At 37.2% G+C, this 14,671-nt stretch overlaps 3 protein-coding genes across 4 annotated transcripts; all 3 read right to left on the reverse strand.

Annotated features, from left to right (window-relative positions):
• Nucleotides 1–844: 844 nt before the first annotated feature.
• Nucleotides 845–11,050, reverse strand: LOC142227253 (uncharacterized). 2 transcript variants are annotated; one of them, XM_075297692.1, is made up of 4 exons: nucleotides 10,895–11,050; nucleotides 10,425–10,767; nucleotides 9,612–10,200; nucleotides 845–1,693 (listed from the first exon to the last, which is right to left on the reverse strand). In XM_075297692.1, the coding sequence occupies exon 4, from the start codon at nucleotides 1,615–1,617 to the stop codon at nucleotides 1,198–1,200; it is 420 nt and encodes a 139-aa protein (XP_075153807.1). In that variant the 5' UTR covers nucleotides 1,618–1,693; nucleotides 9,612–10,200; nucleotides 10,425–10,767; nucleotides 10,895–11,050; the 3' UTR covers nucleotides 845–1,197. The 2 variants fall into 2 exon arrangements, with proteins under 2 accessions (XP_075153807.1, XP_075153808.1); XM_075297693.1 differs by lacking the exon at nucleotides 9,612–10,200.
• On the reverse strand, nucleotides 1,876–4,725 carry LOC142225314 (uncharacterized). Its single transcript, XM_075295088.1, has one exon. The coding sequence runs from the start codon at nucleotides 4,723–4,725 to the stop codon at nucleotides 1,876–1,878; it is 2,850 nt and encodes a 949-aa protein (XP_075151203.1).
• LOC142225315 (uncharacterized) lies at nucleotides 4,730–7,137 on the reverse strand. Its single transcript, XM_075295089.1, has 2 exons — nucleotides 4,779–7,137; nucleotides 4,730–4,734 (listed from the first exon to the last, which is right to left on the reverse strand). The coding sequence occupies exons 1-2, from the start codon at nucleotides 7,135–7,137 to the stop codon at nucleotides 4,730–4,732; spliced, it is 2,364 nt and encodes a 787-aa protein (XP_075151204.1).
• Nucleotides 11,051–14,671: the final 3,621 nt, after the last annotated feature.

Raw genomic sequence — 14,671 nt, forward strand, 5'->3', positions numbered from 1 at the left:
ATATAATAACACCACGTACCAAATTTCAACCGAATAGGATGAATTTAGCTCCTCCAAGAGGCTCCGCAAGCCAAATCTGAGCGTTGGTTTATATGTGGGCTATACGTAAAAGTGGTCCGATATGGCCCATTTGCAATACCATCCGACCTACATCAATAGCAACTAATTGTGCCAAGTTTCAAGTCGATAGCTTGTTTCGTTCGGAAGTTAGCGTGATTTCAACAGACGGACGGACGGACATGCAAGACTCTACTTTATGGAGTCTTAGAGAAATATTTCGATGTGTTACAAACGGAATGACAAAGTTAATATTCCCCCCATCCTATGGTGGAGGGTATTAAAAAGTGGACTTAGATTTTGTTGACAAAAATCGATCAATAAAAAATTCTTTTGAGTTTTTGGTGAATTATCAGTAAAATGTCTAATTTAATTAAAATTCGTTTTGTCGACGTTTTTTTGCTAAAATTCTATGGACCTTATAAAAGGTCAATTGGTCTATTTTGACTAACATCAAAAGTAAATTAGTCTCAATTTGACTCAAATAAAAAAAATGTAAATGTCGGTTTTTGCAGAGAGCAAGCGACTTTTGCAAATCTTTAAAAAATTGACTGAAGAATATATTACGTATTATCAATTGAGAGTTAAGGCTCGACATCAAAGCTAAGGCTTTCAATTAGATTATCAAGAGGGAAAAATGGGGAACTAAGATTCCAAGGGATTCTGCAGAGATTGGTGGAACTTAGGTTCCTGGGTTAATGGGGCACTTTATATGATCACACTGACACCATGAGTACTTACATGGAAAACCAATATACCGCAATGAGAGAAAAAGAGACAAGTTGAGTTCAAGTTGAGATGACAAAACTTTTTATTGAGGAGGGATAGATCCTTTTACGTTGAAAGCTGGCTGAAGAAAGAGGCCGGAAACTTAGACTAGATTTGACAGGTGAATTCAGAGTTTCAGAAAAGAAGAAAGGGGAAAGCAAATAGAAAACAGAGTTGCTACTTAAAATTATGACAGCTTAAAACTCTAATCTATTACACGTTAACGGCTAATCTAAAAAGAAAATTCATTTAGCTTATCTTAACGATAGGAATTCAATATTAATTCAAATTTCAATTCAATAATTCAAAATTCATACTCAATATATTTAAACTACATTAAACATTCTCCCGGCCTTGGCCGAGGAGGCCAACTTAATTGTCCAGAGCCTCTTCTAGCTGGCGGAGCGCTTCCATGGCTTTCTTCAAAATAAGTCGACGCGGTGACAGTCTTCTATCTCTACTGGTGGAGCGGGCGTTGAGTCTTCTAGATCCCTCTCGGATCTCATTCGCTTTATCCCGTATACGCTGACGATCAATTGCTTCTCGCAACTGGTGTTCTTGGGCACGACGACTTGTAAGAAGATGGCGGATATCAGAGGGAACGCTACCACGTTTGATTTCGTCATATGTCACTCGTACAAGTGGGGCAATGTGCAGGAGGGTATGATGCTCCTCTCCGCAGTGACGGCAGGCGGTCTCAGAGATGCACTCGTACGTTTTGTGAGACCTGGCTAGACAATTAAAGCAATAACCTAGCCTCCTAGCTTCTGTACGACGACGACCCACGTCCATGTTTAAAAATTTCTTACAAAAGCGCAAGGCGTGGATGCCTTCACAGACGAGACACTGGCGAATATTGCTTGGAGCCCTGCGGAGATAAATTGAAACATTTTAAATATTCGTACAAATTGCACTGCTGGAAAAAATGGATCAGAATATAGATACAAATCAGGACGCCGAGAGAATAATTTATTTTGAGGAGTGAAGAAGGGGAGGAGACAGAACAAAGATAATACCAACGGAGATAAAGGAAATAAAAGCTTGAGATAATTATTTTGAGATAGGAGTTCTTTGAGGGTGTGTTTGAGACTCATATGGCAGAGGACATAATTTTGTGATATCTCGAGTGATAAGACCATTACTTGTGCGAATGTCAACAATACGAACAAGACCATCGCGTCCTGGATGCACCGCTTTAATACGACCAAGCTTCCACTCGCAGGGTGGTAATTGATCATCTTTAATAACGACGAGTTGGTTAATTTTCAGATTTTCCTTTGGAGACTGCCATTTGTATCGTCGTTGTATCTCCTTTAAATATTCATCTTTCCAACGACGAGCAAATTCGTGCTGTTGTGCCTTTAATTTATCCCAACGATCAACATATGATAAGTTATCGGGCACAGTTTCTGGAGCTGCAACTAAGGGAGCACCCCGAAGAAAGTGACCGGGTGTCAAGGCAAGAATTTCAAATGGATCGTCAGTCATGGAAGACAATGGACGAGAGTTGAGTACTGCTTCAATGCGTGCAAGTAAGGTTGTAAATTCTTCAAACGTATACTTATGGTTCTGAGAAACTTTACGAAAGTGGATTTTGAAAGATTTCACCCCGGCTTCCCATATTCCTCCCATATGTGGGGCATTTGGGGGTATAAACGACCATTCAAACCCATGAATTTCATATTTTTCGGCAATATCACGAGATGTTGTATTCAGAAATTCTTTGAATTCGTAGCGTAGTTTTCTTTCCGCGCCAACAAAGTTCGTTCCGTTGTCAGACATAATTTTTGATGGGAGTCCTCTTCTTGCGGCAAATCGAGTGAAAGCTGCGAGGAAAGATTCGGAGGAGAGATTGGAACACAATTCCAAGTGTATGGCTTTCGTGCTAAAACATACGAAAACACATACATAACCTTTGTGATAAATGGCCTGTCTGAGATTAGACGTCTTTATTGAAAAGGGACCGGCAAAGTCTAAACCAGTTACAGAAAAAGGGGGTGAAAAAGAGCTTCGTTCTATGGGGAGAGCGCTCATTTGTTGTGATTGAAGTTTTTGTTTGTAAATCGTACAAATTTTGCAAGAACGTATACATTTTTTAATCGCTGACCTTAATCTGGAAATATAATATTCCTCTCGTACTGAGCGCATCAATAAATTGTTTTCTGCATGTAATAGAGTCGTGTGTAAATAAGAGATGAGCAATTTGCAATATTGGGATTCGACTGGGATGATTATGGGGTGACGTTCGCTAAATCTTAAATTCGAATTAGCGATTCGTCCATTTACACGTATAATACCGCTGGGATCAATATATGGATTCATTGTGTAAAGTGAACTTTTGCGATTGACTTGTTTCGACCTGGTCAGATTATCATATTCTTGGGAATAATATTTTTTCTGTGTGACACGAATCAGTAAGTTTCTAGTTTCTTTAAATTCCTGATGAGTGATCGATAACGAGGTGGAGACTACTTGTCGTCGTGACGATTTGGAAAAACGAAGTACATAAGAAATAACTCGTAAAGCGCGAGCCCAGCATGAAAACCTGTCCAAAACATCTTCCTCGTTGCCACTTAAGTGAAACGTTTCGATTTTTCGAACTTCTGGGGGATTCTCAATGGAGACAACAGATTTAGGCCAATTTTCGGGAGGCTCAATAAGCCACTCAGGACCGTGCCACCAAAGTGAGTTATTCATGAGTTCCATTGGAGAGCAACCACGCGATCCAAGATCTGCCGGGTTTTCGTTGGAACGGATATGACGCCACGAGCAATTGCCTACATTCCGTATTATTTTAGCTATACGGTTGGCTACAAAGGTTTTCCACGTATGTGGGGGCTTTCCTAACCAACCCAAAGCAATAGAGGAATCGCACCAAAGAAATAATTCAAAGTTATCAAGGGAAATGTCTTTGAGAACATGTTTAATCAGCTGAGAAAGGAGGACTGCACCACAAAGTTCCAAGCGAGGCAAGCTGAGTGGATCAATGGGTGCTACTTTGGTCTTAGACACTAAGAGATTACTCAGTACTGACTCTCCTGTGTCCACTCGAATGTAAAGTACAGCACAGTATGCCTTCTCAGAGGCATCGCAAAATCCGTGTAGCTGAGTTTTGTATTTGGGGGAGAAATGTACCCATCGAGGTATTTTTATTTGAGAAGTATAATGAAGAGACTCTATGAATTGATTCCATCTTATAAGTGTATTCGGTTTCACATTTTCATCCCATCCTGTGCCTTCTAGCCACAAATGTTGCAATAGAATTTTGGCTTGAATGACAATAGGAGAGATCCAACCAGCCGGGTCAAATAATTTGGACACTGCCGATAAAATCTGTCGTTTCGTTATAGATTGTGTGATCTTCGGGGGATCAATCTTATAAGAAAATCCATCTTCAAGTGCGTTCCATTGTACGCCTAAAGTCTTCATTCCACTTGTTTCATAGAATTTAAGAAATTTTGAATCTAAGACTTTATCTTCGGAGACAGAATTGAGAATTTCCGAATTATTCGAAGTAATTTTCTTGAGTTGAAAGCCGGCAGAGCTTAACAATTCAAGGAGTTGGGACAAGGAATCTATTGCAGATTCTGGATCATGAGCTCCAGAAAGTACATCATCTACATACATATCATTCTTAATTATCATCGCAGCACGAGGATAAGAATCTTCTGAATCCCGAGCAAGTTGGATTAAAGTTCTTATAGCCAAATACGGAGCACAATTTACTCCAAAAGTCACTGTCCTTAGGGCATAATCTCTGATAGGACTTGTGGGTGAAGGACGGAAAAGTATTCGTTGGAAATGAGTGTCGTCCTCGTGGACTAATATTTGACGATACATCTTCTCGATGTCGCCGTTAAAGACATACTTGAATATTCGCCATCTGAGGATTAGAGTCATGAGGTCAGACTGAAGGGTAGGGCCTACATGGAGTATATCGTTAAGTGAGGTACCAGAGGTGGTACGTTTTGAGGCGTTAAAGACTACCCGAACTTTTGTACTGACACTTTGTGGTTTGAGTACAGCATGATGAGGCAAGTAAAATGATCCAAAAGAGCCATTAATAGAAGATTCATTTGAAGTCGTGGGTCTCATTTGATCAAGATCCAAATATTCCTTCAGGACATTGTGATAGGTCTGACAAAGTTCGGGTTTGTTCTGAATGGATTGCTCCATTCGAGCATATTGAATAAAGGCCTGAGTTCGAGAATGGCCAAGAGGTGATCGGAATTGATAATCTTCCTTAAAGGGGAGACGGACAATGTATCGACCGTCTTGGTTTCGGACAGTAGTCTTAGTGTAAAGGGATTCACAGAATTCATCCGATGGAGATAGAGTTTTCTCTTCTGGAACTTCCTCTTGCTCCCAGAACAATCGCAACTGTTTACTAATAGGGTCTTCAGTAACATCTGTTACTTGGATTGAGAAAGAGGAAACGAATTGGGTATTGATTGGTCCACTGATTACCCAACCAAATATAGTCGCTTGAGCTAAAAGTGAATCACAAATATTCTTTACTCCATGAAGGAGTATTTGAGGAAGGATATTGCTACCTAGAAGCAAATCCACGTGACCCGGGCGATGAAACTGTGGGTCTGCTAAATCTAATTCTTGCACATCAGAAACATTGATTTTCTCTTTAGGAATGAAGAAGTTAGGCAAAAGTCGAGTGATCTTGGGGACGACAATAGCTTGAGTGTCAATAGTAATATCGTGCGATTGTGAAAATAGTGAGAGGGTACATATATGATTGGAATTGGCAACAACTTGACCACCAACACCGCGAATCTCAAAATTCTTGCTCTCAGTAGGAAGAGAAAGTCTTTGTTGAAGACTTCGAGAAATGAAAGTTTTTTCTGATCCTTGATCGAGAAAGGCTCGAGCCTTAAAAGTGTCTCCTCTATGCCTGAGGGTAACAATAGCTGTGGGTAACAAAGTGTTTTCTCTAGAGGAAGAGCTATTAGGAGAGGAAAAGTGGGCAGAAGTCTGTAAAACAGTAGCACTGTCGGGCGAGTCAAAATTTTGGAACGCCGAGTGTTCATTTTGGTCAGTTGATGCTGTTGTGAAACTCGATGTCGACGATTGGGGATGAGACTCCGATCCGTTAGGATTGACTGAAGCTCTAACCTTAGGAAAGTGTAAAAGAGTATGATGGTTTCTTTTACATTCAAGGCACACGAATTTGCTTTTACAATCTTTTCGCACATGTCTATAAGAAAGACAATTGAGACATATATTGTTTTCATTTACAAATCGATTGCGAGATGGAGGGCTTAAATCTCTGAATTTAGTACAATCCTTTAGGGGGTGACTTAGGTCACAAAGTTTGCACTTGAGATGCGCAATGCCTTCCGTTTTGAAAGAGTTGACTTCGGCTGATCTTTTAGTGGGAGAAGATTTCGGACCGTGAATACTGTCAAGTCTTTCAACAATTTCATATCGATTTGAGAGAAAACTATCCATTTGGGACCAAGCTGGGAGCTCCTTATGAGTATGGAGAGATTGCTCCCACAGAGACAAAGTTTCGTGAGGTAACTTACTCGAACACAAGTATACTAAAATTGGATCCCAATCTTTCGTGGAAATATTATGAGTCTTAAGGGCAGCTAAACAATCATTAATTGTTGTCTGAATCTTTTGTAACGCTTCACTGTTCTCTGAAGAAATAATCTTCAAATTTAAGAGAATTTTCAATTGATTATCAACAAGTACCCTTTTGTTCTCATATCTTGACCGTAATGCTTCCCAAGCCAACTCAAAGTTTTCTCCACATAATTGGTATTTTCTCACAATACCAGCAGCCTGGCCCTTTACCTTGAGGCGAAGATGGTAAAGTTTCTGAACGGGAGTTAATTTGGGGTGATTGATATATACTGCGGTAAACATATCGCGAAATGAAGGCCACTCTTCATAACTGCCTTGAAAATTCTCAGTATCGCAAGGGGGAACTTTAATACAACTAAATGATGAGTCTGAATTATCGAGTGGTAATGAAGCCTGAGATGGGTTTGGAGGAGCTACAAAAGATTTTTGTGCGTCTATCATCTTTGCTTTGCATGTGTGAAAACGTAAAGTACAGCTTCTGTACTTTTCCTTGGCAGCGCTTATGAATTCATCAGTGAATTTCCCCACCCTAGTCGTGAAAATTTTTTTATAGGACATTTGGACATTTGTCCATCTTTCATGTAAATCCTGAGATGCAACCGTTAAGGAAGAGTCAGTGTGATCTGTCTCTGGTCTCTCCTCGAAGTCCGTACAGAACATGACTAGGTCGTCAGAAAAGAAAATAAATTCTCCTTGTAAATCGTCCATTATGGGCGGATAGTTATATGTGAGAAAGCCAAGAGACAACCTGACGCAAGTGCAAGCGCGACAAAAATAAGCGTATCAAGCGAGTTTAACTTCAGGATGAAATGCTTCAAAAGAAAAAATCTCAAAATAAAGTTGGGCGACAAAATGTGTGGGTTTACTTTGTATTTTTCGATAGACAGAATTCTAGTGTAGAAAACTTTCAATTAAATTCGTTCTTCAGATTTAAACACACTAATGTGTGTATAATGACCGGCAGCGAAAAATCAGAATGCACCAAGGAAACCGAGGATTGATTTCGTCGCAGACTACCGAAGTGAGACATTTACTGGAGCGGTCAACCTAAAATGGCAACTGGTACCGACCTTTGAGTCTGAGTCAACCTTTGCAAGCCATCTGAAGCCATGACACAAGCAAGCAAGTTTGAGCGCTGACCCCAGGACTGATTTCAGGTTTTTATAGCGAGCAATGTTCAATTGGGTAGTCGTTAACTAGTCGTTCACCCAGCAACCACGAGAGAGCAACCTTAATTTCGTTCCGCGAGTTTGTATAAAGATAAAACTTTCAGAGAAAAAAATAAAAAATCAAATGTTGAGAAAATGTCTTATAGACACCAAATCCTGAGAATATTCCCAATAGAAATACGTTTTTGAGATAAATTTCTGATAAAAATTGAATTTTGAGAAAATTTTCTATGTAATTACAATTTCGAGCGTAAGTTCCATAAAATAGAATATCGAGACAACTTTCCCTAGTAAAACAACTGAGAGAACCTTACTATGGAAATGAGAGCACTTTCCGTACAGATAATTTCTAAAAAATGTTCCATAGAACAATCAAACACTTGAATTTTTTTTTTTTTTTACATCTGTGAAAATTATTTATAAAAAGAGAACCTCGAGAAAATCTTCCGCTGGAATTCAAATTTGAGAATTCTTTTTAATAAAATTAAATCGTGAGAAAATCTACCATAAAGGTTCGGAGAAAATTTTCCATAGATAATACACTTCTGAGAAAAGTGTGTATATATAAAAAAAATTCGAGAAAATTTCCGTAGCAATAAAAATTTGATAGAATTTCCCTAATAAAATTAAAAACGTGAGAAAATTTCCTATAAAAGTTTGGAGAAACTTTTCCAGATATAATACAATTCTGAGAAAAGTGTTTTTTAAAAGTGTTTATGTTTAAAAGAGTTTCGGGAAAATTCAATCCAATCCGAATATTCCAGAGGGGAATCCACGCGTCGTAATGGTAGTAATTAATTAATTAATTCGAATCAGCACGAGCTCAAAATTTCTTCGCACCTAAGGCTTGTAGCAATATACGAGGAAGCTCTTAGCGTACGGTACAATCATAATTTGTGAGACAACAGTCTCAACATATCCATAGATAACAATAAATAAAATAACACAGAACTAATCACAACATACGTAGATTATCGTCATAATAAATTATAAGAATCACCAGATAAGTTGTTTTTAATTTCAAATATTGTTGTCATCTCTATTGGTAAAGATGTTGGCATATATATGGTGCAACAACTGAGTCTGTGCGACTCAAGGTTTCTGGTAACGAAACCTCAATCACCGTTCCAATATGACTGTATGGTGGTTTCTAGCAATTAATTCTCGCTTCTTATTCTTTCTATTGAAAAACACTACAAACGTTCGGTAGTGTTATGACGTTGCAATTTCATTTATTCTATTTATATTTGATTCAATGTTTTACTTGGTTTCATTCATCGTATGCCCGACGAGAGTAAAAAAAATCAAACTTGATGTTAGTTAGTGCTACTGTTTAGAACTCTAATGTTGTTAGTGCTATAGACGACTGTTTGGAGCATAACGCAATTTATTGTGGGATCAAGTAAGTATTTAAATCCATATATTTAATTGCTTCGCTTATTTTCAGTTTGTATTCAATCGTTTCAATTCAGTGTAATACCATCAAATCCAAAAATAGCGTTGCAAATTGCTTGCTTTCAACAAATTTTCCAATAGGTTTGAAGCGTTAAAATGAAATTTAGTTTGAAAAGTTGTTGCTAATATGTTGAGAAATCGATGCTAACATGTCGAATTCTACTGTTGAGGGTAATGTCTGTTTTTTGTTGAGAACGCGATTTTTTTTTTCAACAATTTCTTAAATTGTATGTTACCCTAATCCCTTGAAGCAATGTTTGAAAAAAAAAAAAAAATTGAAACTTAGTATTTTTCAAACGTTTGTGTTCATTGGGTATGGTCCATACTTGCTCCTTTACAGTGGTCTATATGTGTTTTCGTTACCGTGGTCTCCAACCTCTTTATACAAAATTAAAAAACACATGTGAGGTTTTAGGTGTTCCGTTGGTATAATTTCCAACGCAATAAAAAAGTAGTAGTATACTTTTAGGATCCTGCGATTTAATATAACCACTCAGGACGTGTAACGAAAACACTAACTACTTTTGAATAAAAAAACAGAAATGGGCGGTGACTTACAGAACTTTTAACAACTTGTACCAACTCCGATATATACTCGTGCTCCTGGTGTCGTATTTTCCTTCAGCCGTCCAAATTAGTTTTGCGTTACAACCGCAAAAGGATATATGTTCACAACCGCTGCCGTAGTTTTATGTGCTCCTAAGAAAACGGCATCAAAAAAAAAACAAGATTCCCCCAAGTGGCTGACGATGACAAAAATTCGTTGACTTTCAGGAGGCGGTGGATGGTGGAATTTAGCAAGACGCACACGTAGGGAACGAACATATAAAAAAAACAGTCCATTTGATGACGTAATGATGACTGTGGCGCAGGTTGATACTGCTTTTGTGTGTTGTATGTGCACAAAAAAATCGTAGGCTTGCTCGGTTTCCGAAGATGATTATGTTGATGTTAGGTGGTGTTTGGTGGTGTTTGGTGCATAGTTTTGTCGCTGTAGATTAACCAATGCTTATAACAAGATTTTGTAGTGATGCACGTATATGTCCTCTTTATTCCAAATAGACGTATAATTATTTGCAGTCAAAAACGGTGACGAATGGAAATTCGTGGTTTAGCTGTGGTTACGACTGTTTTGTTTGCATTACACCTGGAAAAAAGACTTATTAGTACCTTGGCATAGACTCTTCCTGTATCATTTTCGAAGCAAATTGTGAACAACTTCAATAAAAAAGGGACCAACAACTAAAAACCTTACAACTGAGAAACGCTCTTGTTGGTCGAGTCGGTGGCCTAGGGGTGGCTTCTCCTCCAGTATGCGCGCTGTTTAATTAGGGCCTTTCCAATCATTTATTTTAAAGGAAATACACTTACTGTATTGTTGATTTTCCACCGGGTTTATAAATTAACAACCGACTAATATGGCCTTACACTGGTTCCACTGCCTTATTCGAAACCTAGGGGCTATCCTCGAACTTAGTGGTCATCTTCAAGCGTTATTTGACAACTTGCTCAGGTCGGGCGAACTGGATCAAACATCTACGTTTTTTATGGGCACATACAACCAGTTCGTCGTGAGAGACTTGTGCAATATTCGTATGTGTTTGTTCTTCGTTCACTTGCTGGTGATGGTGGCGAAGAGTATAGCATCCAACCCTTTCGACCGTGTTGTGCTGAAGGTTAGGTTAAGACGTCTATTGAATTGTACCTCTGCAAACTAAAAGGTGTATTTTAATGAAGTCCGATGGCATGAACTAATAAAACTTGGATTTGGGCACACGTGCAGTGTGGTTACGCAATCGTAACCCTTGTAGATGCCTCCAAATCACGAACACCAATCTTACCACCAATGTTAATTCTGCTGTTGCACATCATTTGCCACTTTTTATTTAATTGCACGAGTTAATTTTTAAATTTTGTGCGCATGAACATCGACCTTACTACAAATGGAAAATCTGTTGTCTTATCGTCTCCAACTTCAATTAATTATTATTTTCTCCAGTGCAGCCAACATTGAAAATGTCAATGTTTGTTATTTTTTTTCCTTATGACAGACAATAATACCCATTCACAATAGGATACCTTCAAGAACGTTGCCACTGCAAATTTGTGGGTATTATCAAAGTTTACCGGGAAAATAGAAGTGCTTAAACAATTTATTATTTTTTAATAATTACAGGACTGCAAAGTTAATCGATGGTTACAAGAGAGGTTCGAAGGACCATGAAGAATATATTACGTATTATCAATTGAGAGTTAAGGCTCGACATCAAAGCTAAGGCTTTCAATTAGATTATCAAGAGGGAAAAATGGGGAACTAAGATTCCAAGGGATTCTGCAGAGATTGGTGGAACTTAGGTTCCTGGGTTAATGGGGCACTTTATATGATCACACTGACACCATGAGTACTTACATGGAAAACCAATATACCGCAATGAGAGAAAAAGAGACAAGTTGAGTTCAAGTTGAGATGACAAAACTTTTTATTGAGGAGGGATAGATCCTTTTACGTTGAAAGCTGGCTGAAGAAAGAGGCCGGAAACTTAGACTAGATTTGACAGGTGAATTCAGAGTTTCAGAAAAGAAGAAAGGGGAAAGCAAATAGAAAACAGAGTTGCTACTTAAAATTATGACAGCTTAAAACTCTAATCTATTACACGTTAACGGCTAATCTAAAAAGAAAATTCATTTAGCTTATCTTAACGATAGGAATTCAATATTAATTCAAATTTCAATTCAATAATTCAAAATTCATACTCAATATATTTAAACTACATTAAACATTGACTTTTAAAATTGATTATGAATTATTAGCCATATATGATTTTAGTCAAATACTTAACCAATTTTATGCTTGAGTGTATGGTAAAACTGGACATATATGGTACATGTTTACTTATAAGTGCCTGCATTCAAATGTACGTTTGTGTTCGAGTTCAGTTGATATTTTATATTTGATACCCGGAATCATTGGGAACAATTTCAAATGAAATTTTGCTGAACAATATTTCAATGTAGTCCATTTCATTCTTTGTTTCCAAGTTTTTTTCTATCGTATAAGAAACCACACATATACACATATCCCAGGGTTAAATATTGGAATTAAGGAATAAGTTGAAATATTTAACTTTGAAATGTCTGAAAATTCTTTTCTCTCAATTTACTTAAGAATAAAAATCTAAATCGGAAAAAAAATATTTACTTGTTATGGCGATGAATATGTGTGCTGGCATCTTTGCTTGGTTGAGCAATACCAAGTAAATTGATATGGTCATTGCAATATAACTGAATTGCAGATAAATGAAAACCAAAAAAAAAAAAAAAAGAAAAGAAGCAAGTAAGGCCGCATGGAATCAACTATATTAGGATTAATTAAGGATTTTCCTATTGATTCCGAGCCAAAGATTATGTTGCTTGAAAATAAAGACATTTTAGGAAATATTCTTGCTTTAAATCTGGTATCCACATAATTAAAATTAGAATACAAATCTCATTTATTGAATTCTCATTTTCCATATATTACACAAATCTTTTCTTAATTAAAAAATTAAACCAAAGATGCAAAATCCTCAAATAAGCTTTAGACTATATAAAAGTTTTTTTAGTTGTAATGAAAATTTACTTTACACTGAAAAAACAGTGAACCCACCAGGAAGAAAGTTGTTATTGATGTAGGTCGGATGCTATTGCAAATGGGCCAAATTGGTATGGCCACCATATAAACCAACCCCCCAGATTAGTCTTGCGGGCTCTCTTCGATGAGTAAATTTCATCCGATCCGGTACAAATTTGGTACGTGATGTTAGGTAAGGTTAGGTTAAAGTGGCAGCACGATTAAGTTTCAGGCTCACTTAGACTATTCAGTCCATTTTGATACCACATTCAACTAAAAGTACCTATTACATATTAGCACTTCTAGTTTTAACCACTGAACCTTCTCTATTATTTTTCTTTTGTTGAACCAACCAGATTGTTCGTGATGTTATTATGTAACCTTTAATATACCTGCAAAAATTGGTCCATATAAGGGGATTCCCCGATTCGACACCAGAGCTTGCCGGAGGAGCAAATTACATCCGATCCGTTTGAAATTTGGTACGTGGTGTATGCATATGGCATCTATTAACCATTAAAAAATTGGTTCATATCAGTCGGTATTATATATAGTTTCCATATAAGCGGATTCCAACATTGGGCTTGCGGATCCTCCATATAAGCCGATCAAGGATTTAATTGGCTTATATAGGCATTTAATATGTCTCAATATGGACTAAAACAAATGTTACCACAACAAGTAATTCGAGTATAGATGGCAGTTTGTAGTAAAGTTTTCTACGTTGGAGCGTATATAGGATTCGGCCTGACCAAACTTACGGCCGTATATACTTTACAGTTCAAGGGGATATAACAATTTTCATTAGGCTGGACATGTGAAGTATTATAGTATGAGAAAGAAAAGTGATCACAAATAAAATACCTTTGGCGTAAACTTGATTATTTGTTATGGCAATGATTTCTTCCAGATTTTAACCCGGATTTGCCATTAGTATTAGCAAATTATATTTACACTATAAAAGAAATTAAATAAGATGTGGTATAAACTGACAAAAAGGTGGCACAAAAATGTTAAATGTATAACATTTAGTGGAAAAAATGGTTGTAACGCATGAAAAAGTGGCAAATTAGCCACTAAAGTAGCACAACGGTAATACTGACTTCCCTACAGTTACGGGACATAGATCCTACATCAGGGCGGAAGCGATGATGCAGAAACTGGGTTGTAAGGTAAGTTTTTTTTTTTTTGGATTCAAAGGCATGGATATATTCAATATCATTAAGGGCAGAAGTTGGGATGATTACTAAGAGAGTTATCTCACAAGCAAACAAAAACTACTTATACCAAGACGGACAAACCGAAAGGCATATCTTTTCAACACTATATGTTAGGTCACATAACATATTTCAACCACATTTTACATATATTTTATCTTTTGCTGTTATTGAAATAACTATACTCCATATCTTTCGAGGTATAGCAGGTATAGCAATAACTCATTTCCTCAAACCATCTTCAACGGTAATGGATAATACATTCGAAAAAGTCCAGAACTCATATATTGGTCAATTATTCAATATTCTTATCTGGTTAGGTGACTTAGAAACCGAAAGGCCATTTAAATTAATGAGCCATATGTCTGTAATTTCTTCTCATTTGTTTCAACTCATCTTTGTGATACTCTGTATAGCTGATTATGGCAGTCATTGGCTCTAAAAGGACCTCAATTAGAATTGGACACTAAGCTACCATCAGCACTTTCTACAATTTGGGAATTAATTGCAGTTTTTCAGAGATACATATGGAGCAATACAATTTACAATGCCACAAAGCCTTAATGCCAATATGTTACAAATACACACTGTCCCCTCTCCCCCCAACATTCAAAGGGAAGACATGGACCATAAAAATACAAATGCACAAAAACAATAATTCTCTAAACCATGGAAGCCAACAAAACCAAAGCCACAAATATTTTATGGTCTCTGTCATATACCTCGATATTATGAAAGTACCTTCTTCCCACTACATCATAATATGGTAGATGGAATGGTTATGGAACAAA

Source organism: Haematobia irritans, chromosome 2 (genome assembly GCF_050003625.1).
Source record: "Haematobia irritans isolate KBUSLIRL chromosome 2, ASM5000362v1, whole genome shotgun sequence".
Classification (NCBI taxonomy): Eukaryota; Metazoa; Arthropoda; class Insecta; order Diptera; family Muscidae; genus Haematobia; species Haematobia irritans.